The sequence below is a fragment of the Caretta caretta genome, chromosome 27 (assembly GCF_965140235.1).
Source record: "Caretta caretta isolate rCarCar2 chromosome 27, rCarCar1.hap1, whole genome shotgun sequence".
Classification (NCBI taxonomy): Eukaryota; Metazoa; Chordata; order Testudines; family Cheloniidae; genus Caretta; species Caretta caretta.
Window position 1 is genome coordinate 11786176 of NC_134232.1, and position 27187 is coordinate 11813362.

The 27187-nt window shown below is 53.5% G+C and overlaps 1 protein-coding gene across 18 annotated transcripts in view; it reads right to left on the minus strand.

The window, feature by feature from the left end:
* Positions 1-27187, minus strand: part of SRCIN1 (SRC kinase signaling inhibitor 1) — a 193558-nt gene that overhangs the window by 51492 nt on the left and 114879 nt on the right. For 15 of the 18 annotated variants that reach the window (XM_075123656.1, XM_048829843.2, XM_048829844.2 and 12 more), the window contains one exon: positions 15398-15421. The exons of 2 other annotated variants lie outside the window; for them this stretch is intronic. In XM_075123656.1, the coding sequence (XP_074979757.1) occupies positions 15398-15421 (24 nt within the window). Of the gene's footprint in view, positions 1-3579; positions 3718-15397; positions 15422-27187 lie in introns of those variants that run through there. One more of the 18 variants, XM_048829849.2, reaches the window with a different exon arrangement.

Sequence of the window (27187 nt, forward strand, 5' to 3'; positions counted from 1 at the left end):
ACTCACCCACAGCTGTACAGGAAGTCCGTGGCAGAGTAGGGCCTTGCTCCTGGGTCTTCAAAGTTCCCAGGGGTCACTAACCACTGGACCCACCTTCCTCTCCAGGTTCAGCTCACTTACTGGGGGCTTGGGTTAGCAGAGCAGCAGGAGGGCTTGTCTACACTCGGAAATTTACCAGAATAAAATAATTATTATTCTAGAAATAGCTAGTTCGGGAAATTTCCAAGGGTAGAGAAGTCCTTGGCTGTTATTCTCCCAAGGAATTGAGTTACCAAAGGGCCTGTGTAATTCACCGGCAATGCTCCCCCCTACACACCTGGCCCGTGTGGGGTGGGGAGAGAGAGAGAGAATTCTCCCACCCTGGTCTCCTCCTGCCCCACTGGCTTCGCTGCTGTTTAAGCCTCTAATGCAAAGGGGGAGGGGGCCGCTTTTATCTTTTTTTTCTTCCCAGAGTTAAAAAAAAAGAAAAGATACAATTAAGCAATTCTCTTAGCTTCCAAAACCTCCAACAATTCCTTGCTTGTCTGCTAAGAAACAACTTCATTCTATCTGCCTGGCTAGATAAGGATGCCTCTCCCCTCCTGCATCCCCCCCAGCCCCTTCCCTCCTTTTCCTACCCCTAGCCCTGCTCCCCTCTTCGCCATGGCGGATACAGCCCTTGCCAGCTTTCTGGTGTTAAACAGGCCATGCTGGAGGAATGGAGATAGGCCCCCAAACGGGTGGAGGAGACTTGTGGGGGGAGGCTGTAAATTCAGGTGCAACTGGGGGGGATAAATGGGGATAGGTGGGGCATGGGATTGTCCCGCCAGCTCAAGCGATGGGGGATGGGGGCATAGAGGAACACAGATCATCAGGCTTGTCAGCCACACCGCTTCGGTATTATCTCCTCACCCATTTTTGATACCCCCGAAGTAGCCCAGATCCAGGGCACTGGGAAGCACACGTGGCCCTAAACCCAGCCAAGCCGAAGTCCAGGCCACAAAGAGCTTTATGCTGCCCGGTGAGTCAGAGAAACAGGGGACTTGGGGTGACAGATGCAGGGAGGCGCGGGGGGGCATTGTCACCTAGATGACTGCAGAAGGGTTTGGAGGGAAGCTGCTCCGTGCATAAGGGACAGCATTGGGCTAGGGATTGGGGGAGGGTGCAGGCGGGGCCGGGGCGGGAAGCAGTGATGAGGTTTAGAGGTTGATGGGGAGGACAATGGAGCCAGAGGCTGATGCGGGCTGGAGTTGGGGATGGAGAGGGACAGGTAGAGCAGAGCTAGAAGGCTCTGAGCTCCCTCCGAGCCAGGCACAAGAGGCTGGCATGTCCCAGCCCGACTGCCACGCCCGGGTCCCACCCTCACTGCCACGCCCACACCGAGACCCTTTCCCCAAGGCTTAGCCAGCCCAGTCCTCCCACCCCCAGCACTGCACATGCTGCAATCCCGGCCCCCAGGAACAGCACTGGGGGGATCTGCAAGAACCCCACCGCAACCCCGCTGGCTGCCAGCTCCCATTCGCTCCGCCGGGTTTGGTTTCCCTTTCGGTTATAAGCGGCCTGCTCCCAGTTACTACACTCTAGCCAACCTCGCTCCAGCCTGGTCCTGCAGGGCGAATGGGAGGGGCACGCGCCCGGGGGGCAGATGCCCAGACTGCAAAGCAATGCGGGACTGCCCTTCGGCACACACCCCGGGTAGGGGCATTCCCCGCTCCTCCCCTCTGACCCCCATCCGGGCTGTCCCAATTGGCAATTGCTGAACCTGCCCAACCAGGACCAACCCAGGGCTCAGGAGCAGCTGGCACGTGCCCGTACTGCATAGCGGCACCTCTCTGAGCTGCCACCTTGTCCTCCAGAACCTGAGTTTTCATTTACCCCCGAATGCCAGTCTCCAGCTGGCACGGTTGCAAAGGAAACGCTCAGCAATGAGACCCGAGCGGGACTGCCAAAGAGCCTGCCGAGAGCCTGGGCCAAGAGCTCGGAGTGGGGCTGGCACCCTGTTCATCCCAGCGAGGGGCTAACTGGGCTGCCCCGGGATCCTACGATCAATGCCAACAGCGAGAACGACTGCCTCCCCGAGGTAGGACGGGAGACAGCCGGTCACAAAGCAGCACAAGCTGCTGGTTGGGACGGTACCATTTCGGTGCCAGGAGGTCCCATTGTTTCAGCGTTTCCATGCACGTCCCAATGGCAGGCAGCAAGGCCCGTGCTCCGAACAGAGCCAGAGAGATGGAGCGAAAGGATCGGCCCAGGTGATAGTGACACCTGCACTCCCGTCCTCGCCTCTGATGAGCCGGTCCTAATCCCCGGCTCTCCCGGTGCAGGTGCTAAGGACAGTTTTGGGGGCACCCGGTAGCTATGGAGCCCGACTCTGCTGGAGAACCAGTTTTTGCTGGACCTTGGGGGGGATCCCCCACAGATTCTGCCCCCCCCCCACATGTATCTCAGAGCTGTTGAGAATTACATTAGCAATAAAAGGAAAACTAAACAGTACGCAAAAACCTCCTTTTACACACACACGTTGGTTCCCAGTCTCAGCCCCTGTCTTCCCCCAGCCCAGCCAGTCACAGCAGAGTCGCTGGGATCCCAGCCCCTAGCAGCAGCCCCCCCATGGCTAGCCCCAAGAGTTCCCCACACCCAAAGCAGCGAGGGGCGACTCAGACCTGACTCTGATCCGGAACAGACGAGCCCTTTTCATGCGGATGCTGCCGTACCAGGGTTCCTCGGGTCAGGCAAAGCCCCCAGGCCGGATCCAGTGGCTGGGCCTGGGCCAAGCCGCGGTGAAATGGGAAAGCAGCTGCTGCGGAGGGCTGGGGATGGCAGACCTGGAGCAGCCCATCCCCAAACTCCCCTTTGCATGCTCCATTCGGTCACATTTTGCAGAGATAATGGCCTGGAATGCGTTCAAGACAGCTGGGCTGGCAATAAATCGCCCCTGCGTGGATGGATGGAGCCCTTTGAAGAGCCCAGCCAGCCACTCTGCTCCATCAGCCGCTGCCCAGCGAACGTATCTAGCTTTGGTACTCTTTGTGTCTCCACTGCCGGGGTCTGGACGCAGGCAGCAGCCCACGAGAATGGGCTCTGCTTTGTCCATGCTTTGCAAGCAGACAGCACGGAGCTGGCAGGCCCAGCCAGGCCCCACGGCGCAACCAGTTATTTCCCAAGTAGATAAAAACACTTTCCGGCCCCGGCTCGGATGCTGAGTGAGATTAACTCCCCATAATCCCCTTTCCGTCAGCAAAGCCAGCATCTGACTATGTCCCCCACCCATCTGGTGAGGCTCTGAGTGTCCTCAGCCCTGCAAGGAGACCCAGGAGCTCAGCCTCCCTGGAGCATTGGGCCCTTCTAGAGATGACAAGAACAGACGTGTCTCCAGCTCTGCTCCTCTCTCCATGGCCTCAGAGAAAAGATCTGTCTGGAAGCTCAGTACGTGGCTAAACCTCAAGGGATGGGTCTGTGGCCTAGCACCTAGCCTCCCAGAAGCCACCAATCCAGGCACATTACTCAGAGGGGGGTTTTGGGGGGCACTGTGGTCCAGTGACTAGGGCACAGGAGTGGGACACAGGAGACCTGCCTTCTGCTCCGAGCGCTGCCTCTTACCTGGCCAAGTTTGTGCTGCTGTTGCCTCTCTGACGGCAAGCTCTTGGAGGGTCTGTACAGCACCTTGCACCACAGAGCCCTAGTCTTGGTTGGGATCAGGTGCCACTGGACCACTAATAACATTTACAGCCTGGTCTCGCGCTCAGCATGTCAGAGGTAGGAGTTAAAACGAAGGCGCAAACGCTGTCCCAAATCCATCTTTGCTCTCTTCCAGCCAGATCACCTGCCCCACTTCCATCGGGTAATCGAATGTCCTCTGGCTCCCCCTCCTTTGGTCCCCATTTGCTTTTGAAATCCATGGGCCAGGCTACTGGAAGAGTGGAGCAAGGGGAGTTTTCATCTCTTGCGGCTGGAAGCAGGTCAGGCAGCATTCTGCTCACGCCATGAGGTGCCCAAGGAGAAAAATGATTCTGCTAACCACAGGAAAGGAGCCAGAGCAGGAGGGGAAGGATGGCCCGAGGGCCAGGGCACCCACCTGGCTCTCAGGAGATTCTGGGTTCAGTTCCCTGCTGTGCCCCAGACTTGGTGGGTAAATGTGGGCTAAGGCCTGGTCTACACTTAAAGTTTAGACTGATGTAGCTACATCCCCTAGAGGGGTGAACAATCCACACCCCTGACTGGCACAGCTAAGCCGACCTAACCCCCAGTGTAGACGCGGCTTGGTCGATGGACAAACGCATCTGTCAACCTAGCTACTGCTGCCCAGGGAAGTGGAGTTCCTACAGCAAAGAAAAACCCTCTTCTGCTGCTGCCCGCTGCATCTACGCTGTGGGGTTATTGCCACCGAGTCCCCATAGTGTAGGCAAGCCCGTAGCCTTGCTGTACCTCAATTCCCCCTGTCCAATGGGGACACAGCCCAGCCCTGCCTCCCAGAGAGGTTGTGAGGGCAAACAATATATCAGCGATTGTGAGAGGCTCCATATAAGTACCTTAGCTAGACAGGCACGTTCCAGTCATCTGAGCACAGTTCCAAACCCTGGGTCTCTGATTCCCCATTGGTAACACAAGGATGGTAATGCTGCTACAACCCCGCGTGGCCGCCAGGAACTTCACCGAGAGCACTCGAACCCTCCTGCGCTCAAAGCGCAGACCCTCAACCTGCTTGAGCTGGAGGAGACTCTCCAGTAGCAGCTTGGAGACTATGACACACAGCTGTGCAGTTCCAACACCATTCTGCCGAGGTGGCACTTACGCACCAGCGGGTTGAGGGCATGCACACGGGAACTGGCAGGATTAGTGGGTCAATATTTGCAAACCATTGTAAGGAGAGAAAAGAGCGGAATGTTAATATCCACACATCCACAGCCAGGTTTTTTATTTCCTCCCAGCCTGTCTATTTTCCCTAGTTAAGTGGCATTTTGAGCAGGGTTTCAGAGCACAAAAGGGATGGAAAAAACAGCTGCTGGGCACCCCTCCCCTCGACACCTGGAAAAGCCATTACACTGACACCCCAGCTGTGAATCCCCTGCTGCTCCTGCCCGGATTGCCCCAGCCAACCCAGGCCAGAGGCTATTCGGTTTCGTGCATTTGAAAAGAAGATATTGACGTGGTGTGAAATCTCACTCCCAGAGACATCCTCTCCCTGGGTGTCGGGGATGGTTTGCTTTGAAGACAGGGCCGCTCAGCATGCGGAGAATGCAAAGGGATGGGAGTGACGGGGAACTGGGAGATCTCGGCACAGCTGAGACGCAGCCTGAACAAGCCTGGTTTCAGAGTAGCAGCCGTGTTAGTCTGTATTCGCAAAAAGAAAAGGAGGACTTGTGACACCTTAGAGACTAACCAATTTATTTGAGCATAAGCTTTCGTGAGCTACAGCTCACTTCATCGGATGCATTCCTCATCGAAAGGTCACTGGAAACCTCCCGCCCCGTCCAAGGTGCTGCTGTCTGTTTGGGTAACTGTGTGAAATGACTTGGGGGTCCAGGTCTTGGCAAAGTGGTATCCGTATCCCAGACACGGCCACGAAGGGCTAGGTTTTCACGGCCCACCCCCCACTTGCATTTCGCATTTGCTATGGAGCTGCCGATGCTGCTCGCCTCCAGTGGGCTCGTGATCCCCGCCTCCATCCCCCACTTGACCCGTTTTCAAACAAGCACCTTTGTGCTCTCCCCCCTGCAGCCCCTCAGGCTTGGGGGTCACTCCCCCTAAACAGCTGCAAAGCCACCTTGTGGGCCTCCTTCAAATCCCTCTTCAAAACTCTCTTTTGCTGCGACACCGACCAAAATACTAGCCCAAGGCTGGAATCAAACTTCTCATTCTTTGTCTCTCTCCTGGTCTTTCTCCTTTCTCTCATTTGAAGGCGGCTCCTAAGGGAATACAGTTCCCCTGCTTTTGCCCAGCTTTCAAAACCAAAACCTCCCTCCTAGACACCAGCGGATGCCTGTGACCAGGGTGGGGATGTCACCCCGTATGCACACCCCCTCCTTCGGGCTGGGATCAGCAGCTTGCGTTTTTTGTCCTAGAAACGCCACCTCCAGAAGGAAAGCCAAGGACCAGAGGCTTAAGCGCCAGATGTGCCATCTCATTACTCAGCTCCCAGCCTCTGCTCAAACACTGACATCAGGACACATCTGGAGAGGGGACATCCGAGCTCTCTAGCCATTTACTGCAGGTGCGACCCTCCTCCTGCATGTCCCAGAGCTGATGAGCCGGCCTCTCCCAGGGGACGACAATTGAGAAGTGAACCTGGTGGTCTAAACCTCTCTGCACCTTTATGCAGTGTGCTTTGTGCCAGCTACTCCCACACCAGAGGTGGCCGCATTTCAGTGGGGGTATGCACAGTGTCATGAATGAACCAGTATTTAGGCTCTTAACTTTGGAAGTTGGGAGCGTAAATACCCTTGAGATCGGGGTTGGTATATACACACACCACTGCCCTGTAGTGGCTGAAATCTGAACCTCTCCATTGTGGGTCATGGACCTTATACTGCTAACAGAAATTCTCCTTTAGCTCAAGTGCTGGGGGGGTTTGGGCATTTGGAGCAGCAGGACCTGAGTTCTACCCCTACTGCCTGCATGCAATATTGAGGGGCTAGATTCTGCAGTGCAGCAAATACCTCTATGGCCACAGATCGGTAACTGGTGACCCCTTGGGGAGGAGATGCCGTAGAAAACATTCACGGAGGGGTCAGCAGCAATTTTGCCATCACACCCAACCTCAGTTGCCACCAAAATCAAATGTTCTCTTCGCTCCCGTGACAACTGCTGGGGCTTTTCCGTGTGGAGAGGCCCGGGTTTGATCTCAGTGGACCATGCGTGATGGCTTCACTGCCACACTGCGTAATAAGTGAGAACATCGTTACTTCCTGCCCTGGATGCGACCGGGAAGCGCACAAGAGGAATGGGAAAGAGAAATAATCAGGAGGCAGAGTTTCCCCCACAACATCTCCAGATGGGCCCCAGGCTGCAGCCCAGGAGAGTCCAAAGACCACTGCAGTTCAGGGGTGTTCTGATCAGGGCCCATTCCAGTTTGGGGGCAGAGGCTGATCCCTAGAAGACGTCCCCCCTTGGGTGGTTTCTAAAGCTCTCAGTTTGGCTTCAACATTCCCCCTTCTCACCCCTTCCAGATCACAGCCTCATCCACCTCCTATCCCCCAGCTGGGTCTCGCTGCCGAATTAATAATTCATCCAACGTCTAATGCTCAACATTTTGTCAGGATTATCCTGATTAACCCAGAATTAATCCTGATCTCAATGTTAACTGGATTAATGCTAAAATCGGCTTAGTGGTTAAACCGGACCCCTTGACTAACTCACTGGGCCTCGGCAAACAGATGTGTGCGGGCTGCCACTGGGAGCCAGATGTGAGAGGGAGCTAGGCAGGGACTTACCAGCCTTGGAGAGGCCCCACCAGGTATTTATTGAAGAGGTTACCCCTGAAACAAGGGTCCTGATAGCATTGAAGTCCACGCTAATCTCTGCCAATGCACAGGCAAAGTGCTCGGCTCTCCAGCAGAGGAGAGGGAGGGAGGGAAGGACAGGAACAGGAAAGAAAAGAGGGAGAAAAGAGAAGGAAAGAGGGAAATAGAAAATGAACAAGAGGGAAAGAGAAAATAATGAGATAAAAAGAGAAACAAGAAAAACAGCGAAAAAAGAACAAAAGCAAGAGAGAAAATGAAATAAAAACAAACCCGAGAAAGAGAGAGAGCGAGCGCAGGAGAGATATAAAGAATGAGAAGCTTCACTCCAGCCTTGGGATTCCCAGTCTCCCTGCTCCCACCGGAGCCCTCTAAGTCCTCTCGGTAGGTAGCACAGGGGGCTGCTAGCTCCCCTCTGTGTACCAAGCCCCTGCCTGGTGGGTACCTGCAGCCCTTCACTCCTCTGCCTACCTGCTGAATATTTAAAAGCCTTGATTCTCTGCAGCCTCACGAATATTGACAGCAGTTGGTTCCCTGCCACCTTCGTGCGTATTGGTGATGGGACCTCCACAGCCGCGAGCGGGTGGCCCAGGGCTGGACAGCAGCTCCATCCCCATGGATCGCGACCCGCCTGCTCAGGAGGGGGTTGTTCCACAGGCCACTGCCTGCTCTCCCCAGCAGTGGCTCGGCACTTTGGAGGGCGAGGGCACCGCGATCGAATCCTGCAGCACTGCAGTCCCCTGCTTCCCAGGCTGCCATCTTTGCACCTGCCCTGCCTAGGGGAGGATGCTTTGGGATTCCCCTTCAGAAGCCCATCAGTGCCGCTCCCAACATGCCCTGGAGGGGTTGCTGTTGAGCCGGTCCAGCCTCATCAGAAAGCAAAACCTCAGGCCTGTGAATCAGCCAGGCCTCAGTCTTGACCGGTGCATGGCAGCCCAGAGCTCGCTGCCCTAGCATTCCCCAGCCCAGAGCCAGACTACAGGGGCCTCTAGTCAGAGAGCAGCAAGGGGGGCCCCCCACACCAAGACCAACATGGGCCCCCAAGCAGGCCCGGCCTCAGACACTAGGCAACCGCTTGACAAACTAACTCAGGTCCGATGCCCATCTCCCAGTCCCGCAGCAGGACCAGAGAGGGCAGCAACATCCTCACGCAGCCTCTCCAGCTAAAGGACTCGAAGGGGGAGCCACTGGTGCTTGCCCCCCTGCCCCCGATTGCAAGGCCATCCCCAAAAAGGGTTCTCGGGGCAGAGCGGTCTCTCCTGACGCTACCGCAGTCCAGATCCGGCAGGTGGGAAGCAGTGCCAAGCACAGGGAGAAGGAGGGAGATGAGAGGAGTTGGCCTGGACCTGCCATGGCCCCTCTGATCACAGTGATAATTGCCAAACCAACAGCTCCCCGCTCCTCCTGACTCACTCCCTCTCCTTGAGTCCAGGGGCACATGTCCCCGCTGGGAGCCCCACAGACTCTGCCCCAGAAGAGCTTTTTATTGGGGTGCCCTCCCCTTCTCTCCTGACACATCTCTCAGCTCGCTCCCCATGAGCCCAGCAAGTGCCCTCAGCGGGGAACGAGCAGAGAGGGGAGATGCCCCGGCCTGCACTCATGACCCCTGGGGATGAGCCAGATCAGAGGGAATGGGGTCCCCAAGGGAGCAGAGCCTGGCTTGGTGACTCCTCCAGGGTGCTCAGGGAGACGGCCTCGTGGGGGACATGCAGCAGAAGGGAGACACCCTGGCCCCCCAGTGTGGGGTGGGGGAATCACAGACCCGGATTCCCATCCAGTGGGAGTAGATACCAACAGACACTGGCCCCTAACCTGCCCTGGGGAATGACAAGGTCCTGGCACTAGCGATGTGCGTGTTGGTGAGTGTGGAGATACCCCAGACCTGGGTTCCAATCCCACAGCACGACATACCAGCCCCACACACCAATCCCTGGGGGAGGGAGGGAGGGAACGGACGGAGCTTTCGGGAATCACTGATTCTTCTGTAAAGATGATAGCTGCGAGAGAATCCCCCATCCCCAGGCTGTTCATCCTGCAAGGCTGGGGCAGGCAGGCTGCCACCCCATGGCATTGCTTCCCAGCCCGGCGGGATTGCCCAGTGCACTTGGCCAGGCCGGTCACATCCGCAGCCAGCACCAGGCGTGCTAGGAGACCGTGGCTCACTCTAAGGCTTCTAATCCATTACAGCCTCGGCTGCCACTGTCTCCGCAGTCGACATTTACCCTGGCAGGTTCCTACATCAGCTGGGTTAAGCTGAGGCCTCATTAAAGCTCTCTGCTCTCCAGGGACGCTGCCTCGCACAGCTTCAGCCCCCCAAAACAGCAAATTGCCGCAGCCTACCGGGGGATGCCCAGAAATCAGAGAAAAAGTCGGGAGAGGGGCGGGCAGCCCCTGACTTGGGCTGGCGAGCACACTCAGACCCACTCCTGGGGCATGGCTGGGGGTTTGGCCCCCACAGGATACTGAGGATCTAGCCCCCTCAATCATATATACTGTCCCCTCCTCTGGGCTTCCTCTGTTCTGGTGCTAGGTTGGGCCCTGGGCAGGAGACCCATAGCACCAACCTTGCTGCCCTATTTGGTGGGGATTCCTCCCCACCCACCCCAGGAAAGCCCCAAATTGCCGTGAGCCCCTCCACCTCAGAGAGGCTGGCAAGCGCTGGGGGAAAACTTCTCCCGCCCCCACCTCTGCTCCCCCAAGCATCCATGGGCAGTGTGCTGTGGCCCACTGCGGGGCGCCCCTCAGGCCAGCTGGGGCGTGAGTCACGTGGCTGCACCCAAACATCCTCACCTTTTTAGAATAACCTCCCACATATCCTGCAATAAAAGCCTGTCTCCCCAACAGCCTGAGCAGCACAGCAGAGACAAAAGGCCAGCAGGAGGGCATGGGAATGAACATTTATTGCATTCAGGAGCAGGAGTGGCAGGATTACAGGAGCTAAACCTGCTTGGTATTTGCCTGTCTCCTACGAGTAAATAGCACTGCTGCGTATAGGATTGGTTAGGCAAACGCCTCGAGTCTCCAGTCCACCAGCGGAATGGGAAACGCTTCCAGGAGTCCCACACCCACACCAGACATGAACAAACCTCTGCCCACACAGGACTTCCTAGCTGATGTTATGCTGCAGGTGGTGGGCATTTGGGACAGAACTCAGCTTGCTCCAGCAAGCACAGGGCCCTGCCATTTAAGCTACGGGAGAATCTCCATTTGCTGTTAGCAGTATGATGCTTATGACACTGAGCTGAGACATTTCAGTTTCACTCGGCAGAAGGCAGCAATGCACACTTTCCTTCTCACTCCAGCCCATTACAATAGGATGTTTCAGTAACTTTTATTCTGCTTCATCTGAAGTTTCCAAAAGTTCTGGGGCTCAACAGGAGTTTTCCTGGAAGGACTAAAAATACCTGCGCTGAGCCCTTTCTTTTCTCTCTGTTCAGGCCACAGGTGACATGAGTTTTAGGAGGTCTCATCCCTCTCCTTAGTAGGTATTTGTCCACATCGCAAACACAATTTGGCTTTAAGAGCAGTCTCTGCACAGGATCGTTCCAGGAGAAAGCTAAAGGGGCAAGGGGTGGTATTGTCTGTGGAGAGCAACGAACACCGGGTGCTGTGGATCAGGATTGACGGGCATTGGCAGAGCTGTGTGTGAGATGCTCGGGACTGGAAGAGCATGGGGGTGGTGGGGTGGGATGGAGGTGCATGGGTAGATCTGCCCCGGCCAAGACTGCTCAGAGGCTGCCTGCATCCTGCTTAGCTCTCAACTTGCATTAGCCAGCTCTGACTTTCACACGAGCCAAGTTCTCCCCTACATTCTACGTGTAAGAGACACCCTATGCCCCCGGCAGCCCGGGACGGGGATGGAGGGGGGTAGGGGCTTTCCCAGGCTCATGCCCTGTCCTCCAAGGGTGGGATCTCCTCCCAGTCTGGAGATCCACCCTCATTCACACTCGCCATGTTCTCAATCCTGGGATGAGCGCTCAACTCCCACTGACTGCCTTATTGCCAGTTATGCCTGGCGGGGGCAGAATGGTGGAGCAGGCCCTTACCAAGTGACTTGGGCTGAGAGATGGAAAAGTTCATCAAGAGGATCAAACTCCCCAAACTATTTGACAATTACAGGAGCTAAGGGCCCTGGCAGATGTCTCTGCTCGCCCCATCCCCGTTGCCTGGGCTGCGGTTGCTAGGTAACCGAAAGGTCGCTGGTTGCCAGGCTGGCTGGCTGAGGGACTCAAATATGCAGTGGGGCAAGGAGACCAGAAGCTCCGTGACAACAGCTGTGGAGAGAGGTTGGATTGATGGGCAGCCTGACTGATAGCATACGTCATGTGTGTGATGAGCTGGGGCTGGCTCAACCCTACAGGGCCTGGCGTTAGGATGGGGCAGGGAGCGGACAGGTGCTTGGCACAGACCCCATGCTGGGCAGGAGAGGGCATGTCAGCAGAAGGGCCTCCTTGTCTGTCTAGGCACCTATATAGCCCCCATCATGATAGTCCCCCTCCCCACTGCATCCTCCTCCTCCAAACAGGCTAGGGACAGAGGGTCTATGGCACTCCAGATCTCGCCTGGCTTGGCCCCATGTAGCCTGATACAGAGGGCAATCTCTCCATTTATGCAAGCTGAGGGGTGCAAAAGAGCTCTTGCAGGCCAGGGGAAAAGTAGGCAGCTTGAAAATCCCCAGGATATGCCCCTAATATCTGCTCTTGGAGAGCCTTTCCTAGGCAGACCGAGTGGCTCCCCCCGGCTGAGTCCCCGGGGCTTGTGCCCCTCTGAGTGGTGGGGTCAGATAGCGGAGGACCATGCCTTGCATGGCAGAGAGTGATTTAACCCTTCATGCCCTTCCCCATATGGGGTATGGGTCACAGCCTCCCTTAGGAGATCCAGCCAGGAAGGCTGCTAGGCCATGCCACTAATCTCTCCTTCCCAGCCAGAACTGAGAGTGAATGTCACCCAGCGCAAAGACCCAGGCTGTGTCCTCCAGAAAGAGGCACCTCCCATTGCATAGCCCCTGGCGGACCACCCCACACCCGTGCTGAGACAGCGCACCGAGACCTCCCAGCAACGCTGCTGACCTTGACAGGCTGCTGCGGCATCGCTCAGCCAACAATTCAGTGGGGGAAGGTGGTGGGAGGAAAGACTCTGAAACAGGCCAACTTTGCACTGCACAACAATGGGGCGAAGACTCGCCCAGGCGCTGCCAGTGAGGAGTGGGAAAGCCGGGGTCCTTGGCCCTGCCAGGAGGGGCCTGTTGGGATGCCGGGTTGCGGTTTAGGAGGTGACCATGCCCAGAGCAATACAATAAATAAAAAGACTTTACCCTCAGTCCAAGGATGCCAGAGTCCTTTACAGACAATCATGAGTTAACCCCCTGCTGCAGAGCATGTATCATTAGCCTCATTTTACAGATGAGGAAGCAGACACAGGGAGCTGGAGTGACTCACCCCTAAGCCATCTGCTGAGTCTGGAACCAGACCCAGATCTCAGAACTCCCAGTCCCGTGCCCTAGCAGCAACCAGCCCCTTCCTCTCCTGGGGGGTAAGAAGCAGGAGTCATTCCTCAGAGGGGAATATCACAATTTCTATTGCTCTGTGATTTGAGCAAACAACATTCCTGACCTTGAAATATTCCCGCTGTCTGCTCTAAACGGCCTTAACCAAACCAGCCTTGAGTGACCAGCTGAGAGCTGGAACTCCGGGCTGGTTGGAGACCCAGCAGCTGTGGGTGAAGCCTGGAGGCAGAGATGGTCGACGGGAGGTGGGATCACCTGTCACTGCCTGTTCCTCCGGCTTCCTGCTGCGCCCTTAACACCGGCGTCATCTGTTACCTTGCCTGGGAGGTTTACAGAGAGGGCTGCAGCACCAATGCACGCTAAGGCAAGTCCATGGTTTTCCCGAGCTCCATTGGGAAGAAGGGTCTGAATGACCTTGAAGAGTTTCCAGCCCACATCACATCCCTGCTGCTGCTCATGTTCCACCTGCCCCCCTGTTCTGCACCAGCCCGTAAGATCCATGGGATGTGGGGGAGCAGCGATGTCGAGAGAGGGAGAAAAGCCTGATCCATCTCAGGCGAAGACCCAGAGCAACCAGCACAGCCCACCCCTCGCCTAGCTCAGTCTGCCTGGCAATACTTCCCCTGAGCCAGTGCTGGGGCCCAGCTATGTTGTAAGTCAATACTCGGACACCAAGCCTCTTCTCCTCCCCGGAGCTCTGGCGAGACGGTGCCAACGAGGACAGTGCGGCTCCCCTGCAGTTCCCTTAGAGGTCACTGTGTGAATCACTGCGAGGGGAGGTTTCCGAGAGCTCTGCAGAGCCCTAGCACGGGATAAGGGGTGTGAACGTCACGTGGCAAGAGACGAGGAGCCGGTGGGAAGATGCAAGGAGGGAGCGGATAATATTCTATTCATCTCAGGATCTAACTACCGCCAGACCGAGCGTGTACACAGCACCATGGGCAGCTTTACATAGACAGCCCCACCAGACAAGCTCAAGGCACCATGCAGAAGGGAGGCAGGTGTTCTCCCTGCTTTACCAATGGGGAAACAGAGGCATGGAGCGGTGACACAAGCCACACCCAAGCAAGCTAGTTGGTGCCCAGAGCCTTGCTTCAACCACTAGGCCAAGTTGCCTCTCAATATTCCTTGTTATCTCTGCTAAGGAGACTCAAATCTCATGCTTCAGGGTATTTGTTGTCCTGCCACAAAGGCCAGAAAGGAATCAGTCTCTCCCCTGCGCAGCACCACCCACCTGGTCAGGTGCATTATGATGATTATTATTGCCTTCCTCTGACCTATCAGAGACCGGGCACTGCTGGATCCCAGGCTGGTCTGTTCCAATATGCTACGTTCGCCATCCCACATCGCTTAGAACTGGTCACATCGGGGCTTTGACACCCACTAGACAAGATCCTAAACCCTAACCCGGATTGCTGGCTTCCCAGCGGACTGACCAGCCTTGCCTATGCCCTGGTGTGGCAGCTCACAACCAGACATATCACACAGTTCCTGGTGTGCAAGGCCTCCATGGCACCACACTGCAGCAGAGGGTCCAAAGAGACTGTTTTATTGGCTTCAAACTTCAATGTACTTCCGGGCTAGTTTTGTTATTCTTTCCAAGTCTGTTACAAACCGGATGCTAGTTGCGTATCACCCTTAACAGCTCATTCAAGGTATGTCTATATTGCACTGTAAACCCAGGCTCAGATGTGGGTTTGAGCCCCCCCCCCATCCACACACAAATCGTTTGGAGGCGGGAGATGGGATTTAAAAACAACTTCTGCCTTTCCCCACCCCGCTGGAACCCCAAACACAATAGGCTTGTGCACAAGAAGCAAAAAGTGAAGCCGATTGGTGCGGCGTAATCGTGCAAGCCCAGTGCAGATTGACACTCTGCACGCTGCACATGGTGGTGGGGAGTGGTGAAAATGGTGACAAGCAGACCACAGGGGAGGGAGGCATTGTATTTGGAACCCTCTGGTCTGTGGATTGACCAGGAACAGGCTGAGGATCTGAATTATTTCTCTCCCATCTAGGACTTTGACCTAGCACCTGGGTGAAGAATTTGAACTGGATTCCTGAGCCCACCTGGAAAGGCCCAAGCCTCCGTCTCCACTCACGGCTCTTTCCCCAGAGTCAAGGAGCCAGGATTCTGCTCTCTGCTACATGGGTGTAAACCCAGAGCAGACACCGATTGAAGTGCTTTGACTGGATTTACAGGGATGTAACCGAGAGCCGAAGCGGACTCTGACACGCAAGAGCCCGTCCTGCAGAACCTGGCAATAGCAGCTGCGTCCTTCTCATGAGCGTCAACCGCTCCTGACTCACACCCCACAACTAGCTGAACACTGCAACCCTGATGAGACCCCGGACTCCCAACCCCCAGCTGCGCACACAGACGGAGAAAGGGTGAAAAAGCGCATGCATTTTCAACAGAAGCGTGGGGGGGAAAAACAATTTCAGAAATACTGACCTTAAAGCTCCAGTAGTTGGGTTGCTAACAAAACAAAAACAAAACAAAAAAAACACAAAACAAAACAAAAAAAATACCATTAAGATGCTGCTTGGAGAACCATTGACTTTAAACTGGGAGATGAAGCCTGGTTTTGTTTCTGTTTAAAGTCCCCTCCCTCGGGTTTTGTTTAGCATCATGCTGCTATTGCCTCTTGGTGGGTGGGGGCACGGGGGTTGGGGGACCAGGGGAACATGCAGCCAGGCGATAGGGGACAAACACACATGAGGGTTCAATGCAGGTTTGGAGTCAAACGGAAGAATGGAGGGGGCATTATGATGCCAGGCCTGGATAGGAGGATGCCCCAAAAAGTTCATGCCATCATGTTGGATATTTCTAAAGACTGCTGGCGCTGCCCTCCTGGGCCGGCTTCCCTGCTGGGTGGGTCTCTCTCCAGGGAAGTTTTCTTTTAAAGGAATTCTCCCGGCCCATCCTTCTGTCCCCAGCAACCCTTGTGGGGCTGATCCTGAGGGAAGGGACCAGAGCGGAAGTAGCTGGTGCTCCTTTAGAGTGTTTGCAAGGCTGGGAGCATTGCTTGCATCTAGCCGACATGCTTTGGAGAGCGACAGGAACTGGGCCTCAATTATAGCACACAAGTTCCTGGATAGACAAGCAAACCAGAGGCCCTGGGATCCTTCCCTTAGGGTTATGTCTACACTGGAACTGGAGGGGTAATTTCCAGCGCCAGTGTAGACACATCCTTGTGGGTAAGGCCCTACTTGAATCACGGCGTGATCTTCAAATACTTGCGGCTGAGTTGCGGACAAGACATGGAAAATCGTGGAAAAGTAATAATGGACCTTTATTAATAGCGGTAAGTTAGAGAAGGCCGATTTGTTTAAGAAAAATGTGCTGGAAGGATATAAACACACAGGTTTTGTTATGCCTGCAAATTTATTATTATTATTTTTTTAAACAACCAGATATTTTGCTGCGACTACATTACAGTCATTAAAAAAAAACGTGACTGGTACACTATAAAATTCAAAAGACTCAAAAGTCTTAACCCAACTGCTGTAGAAATCGAGTCAGGACATTTTAGCCATTTACCTTTCACAGGCACGGAGTGTTAGTGCAATACCAATTGCACTCACAAAAAGTGTGCAAAACTGTGGACTGTGCAAAATAAGCTAATTAAAAATCAAAACTGCAGTGGAAGCCTAATGTTGCGGGACCCACAATATTACAAATGAAGCGGGGCCTTACTTACAGGAGCATCAGCTGATGACTACAGAGGGGAGAGTAGATGGTTTTAAACCTCCTTTGAATGTCCGTATTGGTTAGCCCAGATTTCTCCCCACAGAGGATCCCTTACCCTTTAAAAATACACACACGCACCCAGTGCCCACTGAGCTAGCACGAGAAAGGGCAGGGGAGAGGGGCGAAGCAGAGCACCCAAGGCCCCCAGGCTCTGCATTAGGGTTTGGCCAAGGCTGCCTTCGTCACGTGAGCCCAGTCTGGCGCAAAGCAGCAGGACAAATGCTCGTCCCCTGCTGTCAGTGCAAGCAGGACCGGTCGAGTTAAGGATTCCCTGACAGGCTCCAGCATGCCAGTCCCATATCCCACGACCCGAGGGCATGCTTTCCAGCTGCAGTGCCCTGCAGCGATAGGTGCCCAAGGGGAACCTGGTTCCTGATCTTTAACCAAAGAGATTAAGGGCCAGGAAGTCCCTCTATACCCCCAAGGCCCTTGCTAGCAGAGATGCAGTCATGAAAAAAGGCACCGCATGATGCCGATAGCACGGCTTTGCTCTCAGGAAGCAGAGGAGATGATCAGCTCAGCAAACGCATGGTTTGAGCTAGCCCTGTGAGCTAGGTGGGGGGGATGGGATGAGCAAAGGGGTGGAATCCAGACGAGGGCAGCCCACTGGGACACAAGCAGCCCTGGGGTGCACTCGCTCGCCCAGCCCGCGACGCAATGATGTACTGGCGTCTGGTGTGGCTCAGATTTGGCATGGCCTGTACAGGGGGTATCCGAGGCCTGTTTGCTCCTACAGGACAAATTGAATCCAGTAGGAAACTAACAAAACCCAGTAACTGAAAATACAGCTAGAGAAAAACATTAGAACACTGTGCTCACACCCGCCCCCCTCCCCCCCTCCACGGAGTGAGTCAACATGCTTGACAGAGGCATCAAAAAAGGCTTCCTACAACCCAGAGCTGTGTCTAGGGGCAGTAACTGGCCAGTGCCGTAAGTGTCAGTACAGGCCATATAAGCTGATTCAGGACTGATCTGGGACTGCCTCCGCGCTAACTCCAGGCAAACAAACCCGCTGCAGAACAAAGGAGTTTCTGCATTCCTGGAGCCTGGAAAAGCCACCTATCCCCTGTGGGAGGGAGGCAGCTCTTGAAGGCTTCTCCAGGTCCCTTCCAGCTCTACATTTCTACACGCCTAAGATACTTCCCCTTCTAAAAGGCAGTACCCTTGCTGATATTCCACTGGCCCTTAAGTCCTGGAAATGTTGCCAGCTGATTAAACTCTCCCACCGGCAGGATCTAGAGAAAGTAGAACCATGATAACACTTTGTGCCTATTTCAAGAGTGTTTATCCAGGAGTCTCAAAGCCTTCTGCAAACAGAGAGCCTGGGGAGGTTAAGTACCAGGTGTATTGTCCCCATTTTACTAATGTGGAAACTGAGGCTTGGTCTACACACAAACTAGCAACAGCTGTACTAAAGGTGTCTTTGTAAACCAGTTTAGTCAAGTTGACCGAAAACCCCGCAGAGATTTATTTCAGCTTAAGAGTGGCTTGTAGTGTCAGTCAGCTCCTCACTGACACAAGCCAGTCTTAACCTAAACAAGCCTTTGCACCGGTCGAACTAAATCAGATTTAAGTGAAACAGGTACACCCTTCTCATGCAGATAAGATCTGAGTCACACAGGTCTTTTCCAAGGTAATACTCTGACTCAGAGGCAGAACCAGAAGTAGAACCCAGGAGTCCTGATTACCAGGCACTATTAGATCACCGCCAGCAGCAGGAACCAAAGCTACCCTGTGAAGCTTTTCCAGAACACCAAGAGTCTGAAACTTACAAAATGGTTTCTTATCCTCCAAGCCTACTAATTAACACAAAAACATCTTTGTTGCGAATGCCCCGAGAGCAGGAGCCGGGAGAGAACTGGAAAGGTGGAGTGTGGCTGTCTGATTTGAAGGCACCTCCAAGATTCCACAGTGTACGGCCCTGTCTGTCCTGGGGTTCTCTGCAGGGCAGTGAAAGCACTGGTGTAATATGAGGCTTGCACCAGAGTGACTTACCCTGGAACACACTTGTGCACAGATCTATCTTTCCTAGGCTTTTGCACTGGGGGTAGTTATCCCACATCTGCACAGTTGCTCTGACACTTAGTGCTAGTCTAGATGAGGGAGATTTGCACTAGAGTATGTCTTCTCTGGACAGGGGGCTCAGGATGGTAGCAGATACCTGATCACAGGAGGGGATCAACAAGCCATTCAAGAATTTTAAACACGTTTCAAACTGGGCCACACTCAGAAGCGATTTTTAGGACATGCTCGGGCACCCTTGGCAGCCCAGATCTGAATCCCAATGCCGGATACCGCAGTGCCTGTCTTATATAGTGACGTGTGGCGCAGAGTCCTCCCTTAAAGCCAGTGTCTCCAAAATACCCGAGAGTAACCGCCAATGGACAAGAGCATGATGGCTCTACCTTTGTTGCAAGACCCAAGTCCACTGAGCACGTGATTCGGTTGGTCCCTCAACTGGTTGCTTGATTCAGCTCAGTTTCAAAGCCACAGGCTGGATTCAACACTTAGCCCCAGCAAGGTGGGTGCAGAGGGAGAACAGCCCTTGCCAACTGGAAGAAGGGGAGGAGATGGGAGCAGAACTCCATTCTGCCCAGTCCTGGTGATGTTGGATGGCCATCCAAGGGACCACACAAGCCCCGCCTCCCATTCCCGTCCATGCTTTGATCGGACACAGTAGGTCTCTACAACATGGTGTCACTGGGATCTCCCAGCCACGGACAGTGTAACAGAACCCTCTGGAGGCTTAAGTAAGAGGTGGTGGCCTCTCAATTTGTCACCCCAGAGCCAACCATCAGTAAAAGCCCCTAAAATTTTGGGGATAATACCACTAAGCACTTTTCATCCACATACGTCAAAACTCATTGCAGAGGGAGATTGGGACCACTCACTAGCCTGGGTTTTTTTAGATGGGGAAACTGAGGCACAGACAGGGGCAGTGACTTGCCTAAGGTCACACAGTGAGTCAAGTGGCAAGAACCAAGGTTTCCTAAGCCCCAGTCTTGTGCCCTCTCCATTGCACCTCCCCACCATTAGCCCAGCAAACCGCCTACGTGCCTGCTTTCAGGGAGGAGACTGCAACACTGGGTAATGAAATGCCTCTGTGCTCCATGGGCGGCGGGTATCTTAGGCCAGGGGAGGCTAAGCCTCCCCTAACCCAGGCTGTGGCCCCGCCCTCGCTCCATCCCAAGGCCCCACCCTCCCCTGAAGCCAGCAGGGGCTCCTTTAGCCACCGGGGGGAACAGACTTGGGGCTCTGGCAGGGGGCAGGCCTCCCCAAAGTGGGGTTCACCCACCACCCATGCTGTGCTCAGTAATTGGGTGGGGGGTTAAGGGGAAGTCCCTGAGCTGGCTGGAATGTTCAGGCCCTGGGAGAGCCAGCCGGGATCCTGTCTGGAGGGGTCAGGCTGGCAGGAGAGAGGATGGGCAAAGTGCTGATGCAATGGCTTTTCATCTCCAGCCTTGTTATTTTGCAGTGGAAGAGCCTCAGTAATTTCCCTCAGTCCCTGATACTGCTGATCCTATCTCCCCGTCGGGCCTGGGTTTATATTTTATTTATTGTTTTAGCATGAGTGGATAAGCTTATCGCAGGCGAGCTCCATAAATCCCGTCCCCGCCATACACAGTCATTCCACATTAAACCAGCAGCGATCGCGTTGACATCCCAAACAGCAGGAAAGAGCCTGAGTGGAGAACACCTTGGAAATCATTCAATCTAGTTCACATGACAGAGTCCACGCCAATATAGCCTCAAGGTCTTGTCACCCGCTCCTTCTGGAACCCTTTGGGATCTTGGCCAGCTCTCTAGGAGGTCCAGGTAAGTGCTTCATTCCTGGAGGGGGAGTTTACCTTGGCACGGCAGGAGCTGAGTCCCAGAAATCTGAGAGCAGCGTGTTGGGATGAGCTGACCCTGGCTGTTGGAAGGAATACCTTGGAGACAACAGATGGAGGCTGGATGGGGAAAGGAGTGTGTACTGGGACACACAGGGGGTGGGGGGGAGGGGAGGGGGGAAGAGAAGAGAGAAATAAACGGAAAGAATGAAAGGATGGCAGGAAAGAAAGGAACCCTGGGCAAATGGAGAGTCAAAACCTGTTCAACAAGGGCCTTTGGACTCCAAGTCATTGGTTCAAATGCAGCCAAGAGTCCTTACCAACTGGTGTCCTGCGTGAAATGAGCTTGTTGGGTCTCACTCCAGCGACCCTGGCACAACTGGTCCCTTGGCTGGCAGCAGGACTGGGCTTGGAAACGGAGCTCGGCCCTCCAGGTCAGGACCGGAGCAGGTCAATGGGGTGGTTGGGAGGGGCCCAGGCTGCAGCTAGCCTGGGGAGAAACAGAAACCTCCAGGATTGTCAGTCTGCTTCCTTTCACCAAGGCCAAGTGGCCTGAATGAACTGTCGCTATTTAAAGGTATTCATTTCAGAGGGCTCCGTCGGTCTCCCTAGGCATTTCTAGGGCACCTGGCACTATGGTTCACACAGCATGATGATCAGAGACAAAAACACCCTATCTCCTGGGGCGAAGGCTTTCCCCAAAGCCATCGCTCCATGTCGGAGCAATCAGTCTTCAACCTCAAAGGAGAGCCACACAACACGTGCAAAGGACAAGCCGGGGAGCTTAAATTCATTACTCTACTAGACACTAAAAATCAGGGACTGAGCAGAGACACTGGATTTATGGCTTATTACAACCATCTGTAACCCACTAACCCCCCCTTTTTGTCCTACAACCACAAAGCGGTTACCGGGCCACTCTACCTTGGATGGTCCCTTAGAATATGGGCTAACTGATTGAGCTGAACACCTTGCATTTTGCTGCCCCGCTGGGAGTACCTTTCCCAGCCCCGAAGAAGAGCCCTGGGTATGCTCGGTTTGCTCACCCACAGAAGTTGGGCCAATAAACGAGATCCCCTCACGCAGCTCGTCTCACAACACAAGTTAGTTTTTTGTCTGCTCCATTCTGCCATCAGATCGGTTTTCTGTCGCCCTTCTGAGGCACTGGCCAGGTGGCCCTATGGCAGGTATTTATTTAACTGGGCTCTGCTCTTCACTAACATGGGGGGGGGGGGGGGAGAAGAGTCTTTAGAAAGAGCATCAGGGCAAAAAGGTCAACAAAAACGCCCATTGTCCTAGTCCAGGAAAGCAGCCAACTCCCCCTGCACAGCTCCACCGAAGCCATGACTCAGTAACTCTGGCCGGGGAACGCGATAGCACCCAGCCGAACTCTATGAACGCCCCAACCCCCGCCCAGCACTGCTGTTTGCACAGGAGCAAATAATGCTGCAGCTGGCTAGGATGATGGATTTTGCAGAGGGGAGGAGGCAAGGAGGGAGAGGAGAGGTAAAATTAACATCTCTCTGGCTCTTCAAAAGCATCAAAGGCAGATAATGGTCAGAGAGAATCTGAAAGGACAGCCTTCTTACGGATGAAACAGGCAGCTCACTGCAGACAGAGCGATGCAGAAGGTATGAAATATTACACAGGCAGAAATTATAATTACAATGAAATTCATGTCCACAAGGCCGTGAAATGACAGACTAACTAGGAACTCAGTCCCCCCACCCTGCAATAACCCACTCGCCTGAGAAGAGGAGCGGGGTCAGGGGATGTGGATAAAACCATTTGTAGAAAAGGGAGACACACAAAAATCTAGTCCTAGCAATTGTCCAAGGCTAAAAACGGGAAATAAATGAAATCTGGGTTAGTCAGTGTGCTGACCACGGCAGGCTTCCCGCAGTTTGCAATTTTAATATGATTCTGTTAATGATAAACAGGGCAGGGGAGTGTGTGTCTCGTTCCAGCTAAGACGCACCATGGCACATTTCCCTGAACAGAAGGGACACGGTCAGTTGGTTGGGGTTGGTTTTTAAAGTATAGGAGGCATCCTCCATGCTCAACTTAGAGTGGAATGTTTATGCTCCAGCCAGGACCCTGGAAGGACCCTGAACCGAACCAAACCAAAGCATGATGGGCTATTGAAAAAGATCAACAGGTCTATCATTCCCTACCCTAGACACCTCTCTCCAGCTCTCGCTATCAATCCTACAGCTATCCTTTCAGCAGCTGTCAATTCCTGAGAGAGTTATAGCCAGAGGTGTCCAATAGCACCTAAGTCACTTAGGAGCACAAGTGCCTTAACTCAATGTGGCTTGTGCTCCTGAAACGCAAGATGTTCCTGAAAATCCCATCTGTAGGCTTGAAGCAACTACCCTGGCATTAGTCAAGCCCCGCTTCCTATGGGCATCATGATAGAAGCAAGTCAACAACTGGATTTGCTTACAAAAAACAGACTCTGCTCCCCCGCGGCAAACCACTGCACTGCAAAGCTGAGCACATCACAACCTGGGCTGAATAACTGGGGCACTGCACTGCCCCAACTCTGCCGCCTGACCTCAGTCATCTCCTCCGTCCTCGTCTGCTACTCCCACGGGGCTGCAGATAGTGCACTCGTAGGGCAAAGCCCTCTGGGGCAGGGCTTGCATCCACCTGTTCTATAAATTCCCTGGTGCGCATTTGCGAGGAATAATCACCATAATACACACAGGGCCTGCACCAGAGTCAGAGTGTTCCAGTGAGTCTTTGGCAAGGAGCTTTGGAAATATTGGACCTGATAGACTGGTCGTCTGGTGCAATTGGGATAACCCTATGCTCCTCAGATGCTTGCGGTGAGGGCCATTAGGCCACGCCACATAAGTCAAGGGTCAGTTGTCCTTGTCACAGCTTATTTTCCTTCCCAAGAATGTCACCATCTCGCCACTCACATGGCTTTAAAACAGACTCACTTCCTCAAGCAGGGGCTCCGTCCAGTTCCAAGGGTGAGGAGGCTCCAAGGGTCTGATTCCTCATTACCCTGCAGGCAGTGGGGGCGATCAGATACACCAGCGCGAAGCAGTGTGATCTGGGTAGCCTTCTACGTTCACTTCGCACCTGGACAAACGACTGCATGAGGATCAGTGAATCGGATCCTGCAAGAGTAAGGCAGCCCCACCTCTACATCTACAGTGGGTAGGGCAGGTCAGCAGAGCCGCCTCCGGCTGGACAGGAAAACCAGGAAGTAGCCGGGCAGATCAAACTGCAGCAGAGCTATGACAACTGCGAAAAGCAGCTAGTTGCACAAAGGGAGACTGACAAGGACAAGGCAGAACTTGGCTGCTTGCAAGAGGCTGCAATGCCTCGTGTGCCTCACTCCCACCTGCCCACAAGCCCACGCATGGCAAGGGCCACCCCTTGATTTAATGCCCACTTGCTTAAGAGAGAGATTCAGCCTGTTTCTCCCAAGTGCCCTTGGAGGTAAATGACACCCAATGCCCTTTGCCAGGGACACTTACTAGAATGGGGAACGGGGGTAAGAAGCCCAAATCATTTGGGATTCCCTTGCATTGGTGGAAAGTTGGGCTGGCTGTTCTGTTCTGTCTCTCTCACCTCCGAGATTTATAAAAAGAAAAGGACAACTTGTAGCACCTTAGAGACTAACCAATTTATTTGAGCATAAGCTTTCGTGAGCTACAGCTCACTTCATCGGATGCATACCGTGGAAACTGCAGCAGACTTTATATACACACAGAGATCATAAAACAATACCTCCTCCCACCCCACTGTCCTGCTGGTAATAGCTTATCTAAAGTGATCATCAAGTTGGGCCATTTCCAGCACAAATCCAGGTTCTCACCCTCCACCCCCCCACACACAAACTCACTATCCTGCTGGTAATAGCTCATCCAAAGTGACCACTCTCCCTACAATGTGCATGATAATCAAGGTGGGCCTTCTCACCCCCCCCACCCCCATACACACACAAACTCACTCTCCTGCTGTGAGTTTGTGTGTGTATGGGGGTGGGGGGGGTGAGAAAACCTGGATTTGTGCTGGAAATGGCCCACCTTGATTATCATGCACATTGTAGGGAGAGTGGTCACTTTGGATGAGCTATTACCAGCAGGATAGTGAGTTTGTGTGTGGGGGGGTGGAGGGTGAGAAAACCTGGATTTGTGCTGGAAATGGCCCACCTTGATTATCATGCACATTGTAGGGAGAGTGGTCACTTTGGATGAGCTATTACCAGCAGGATAGTGAGTTTGTGTGTGGGGGGGTGGAGGGTGAGAAAACCTGGATTTGTGCTGGAAATGGCCCAACTTGATGATCACTTTAGATAAGCTATTACCAGCAGGACAGTGGGGTGGGAGGAGGTATTGTTTTATGATCTCTGTGTGTATATAAAGTCTGCTGCAGTTTCCACGGTATGCATCCGATGAAGTGAGCTGTAGCTCACGAAAGCTCATGCTCAAATAAATTGGTTAGTCTCTAAGGTGCCACAAGTACTCCTTTTCTTTTTGCGAATACAGACTAACACGGCTGTTACTCTGAAACCTAAGTTAATTGTATCCAATTTGCAAGTGAATTCCAATTCAACAGTCTCTCGCTGGAGTCTGGTTTTGAAGTTTTTTTGTTGTAATATCACAACTTTCATGTCTGTAATCACGTGACCAGAGAGATTGAAGTGTTCTCCGACTGGTTTATGAATGTTATAATTCTTGACATCTGATTTGTGTCCACTTATTCTTTTACGTAGAGACTGTTCGGTTTGACCAATGTACATGGCAGAGGAGCATTGCTGGCACATGATGGCATATATCACATTGGTGGATGTGCAGGTGAACGAGCCTCTGATAGTGTGGCTGATGTGATTAGGCCCTGTGATGGTGTCCCCTGAATAGATATGTTGGCAACGGGCTTTGTTGCAAGGATAGGTTCCTGGGTTAGTGGTTCTGTTGTGTGGTATGTGGTTGCTGGTGAGTATTTGCTTCAGGTTGGGGGACTGTCTGTAGGCAAGGACTGGCCTGTCTCCCAAGATTTGAGAGAGTGTTGGGTCATCCTTCAGGATAGGTTGTAGATCCTTAATAATGCGTTGGAGGGGTTTTAGTTGGGGGCTGAAGGTGACGGCTAGTGGCGTTCTGTTATTTTCTTTGTTAGGCCTGTCCTGTAGTAGGTGACTTCTGAGATTTATGATTCTAACTACAGCTGTGTTTAAAGACCCTTGCTTATCGCTAGCAGATTTCTCTGAAGGAGGGAAGGGATTATATTGTGCCTGTGACCCAGACATGCTAGAGTCCTACCCTCTTTTTCAGAGTCCCCGTACTGTGCCATTAGGACAACAGTTCCTATAGGGGGGAGAAATACTATTCCCACTGATCCGACAAACCATCCTAGCCACAGCCCTGTTTAAACACGCTGGTTGCTAGCACCATTCCTAGAGACTGGCCCCATCTACACTAGACTCTGTTCAGAGGGGTTTCCAGCTTTGCTAATGATGGAGCTGAACCCATCAGTGGGAACCTGAGGGTAGATGGGTCACCGGTTGCTGCAGGGAATTTTAACGCTGTATCCCCTAGTCTAACTGCCATCAGAGCACCAGCCAGCAGCCCATTTTGCAAGGGCTCTCAACGGTGCAAATACCTAATGCTGGTAACCCCAGGAATGGAAACTGCGTTAGCAAGGGTTGGAAACTTTCCACATAGACAGAGCCAGAATGTGTGTGTGCGCGTACACACACGTCCTTGTGTGTGGTAGGTGTTCAGGGCAGGAGCACTAGTGCCACACATGCACACACAAATGCATGCAACAACCTCCAGACTTAGAACTCCGATGGAGTGTGGACATAATCCTTCCGTTAAATCTGTTAACAAATTTTCAAAAGCACCAAGCAAAAGCCATCCTTGCGAATGGCATGCTCTGGCTGTCACTACCAAGAATGCACCAGACGCGTCCTGCCTGTCACTGGAATGAAGTCGGATATCATTCCTAATTGGGATTTGTTCAGCATCTCCCCGCTGGATTAGTCCCACACCCGCTCGGTAATGCCCTCCCCTGGGCTGCAATCAGTTTCACTAATGGAACTGCATTTACTATCCACTTCAAAATCACTTAAAATCGCTCCTCCCATACCCCAACCCCGCACACACAAAATCCAGTGAGAAATGGGGTGACACAGGCTGTAACATGACCCTCAACTCCCAATGACCTCATTCCCATCTGAACTCTGGGCTGTGGCTTTTTTAACCAGCCTGGAATTGCACCCAGTGGGAATGATCAATATAGCCAGATAAGATTGCACTTCCAGGGATCCCAATGCACACAAGCCCTCCTAAACACACACACTCCTTCCAGACTACAGCAGTTTGTGATGGCCCACTGTTCCACCTCCAAGGAGCAATAGGATGGCGGCCCCTGGGAAGGGAAATAAAACACCTCGATTCTTGTCCCTTTTGTGCTCCTGAAAGTCCCATCGAGCAGGATTTGCTCTGGATTGCTTCTACGGCAGGGCACCATTGCCACTAAACTTGTACAGCCGATAGGGATCATTTGTGACAAAGGGAAACACAGATTTCCAGGAGGAAAGGGGGTGAAGGTTTTCATGTAAAAAAAATACAGACACTGTGCCAAGCCTCAGCTTCCCCAGGGTCTCACACTGAGATCCCTAACCGCCCCTCTGAATCAG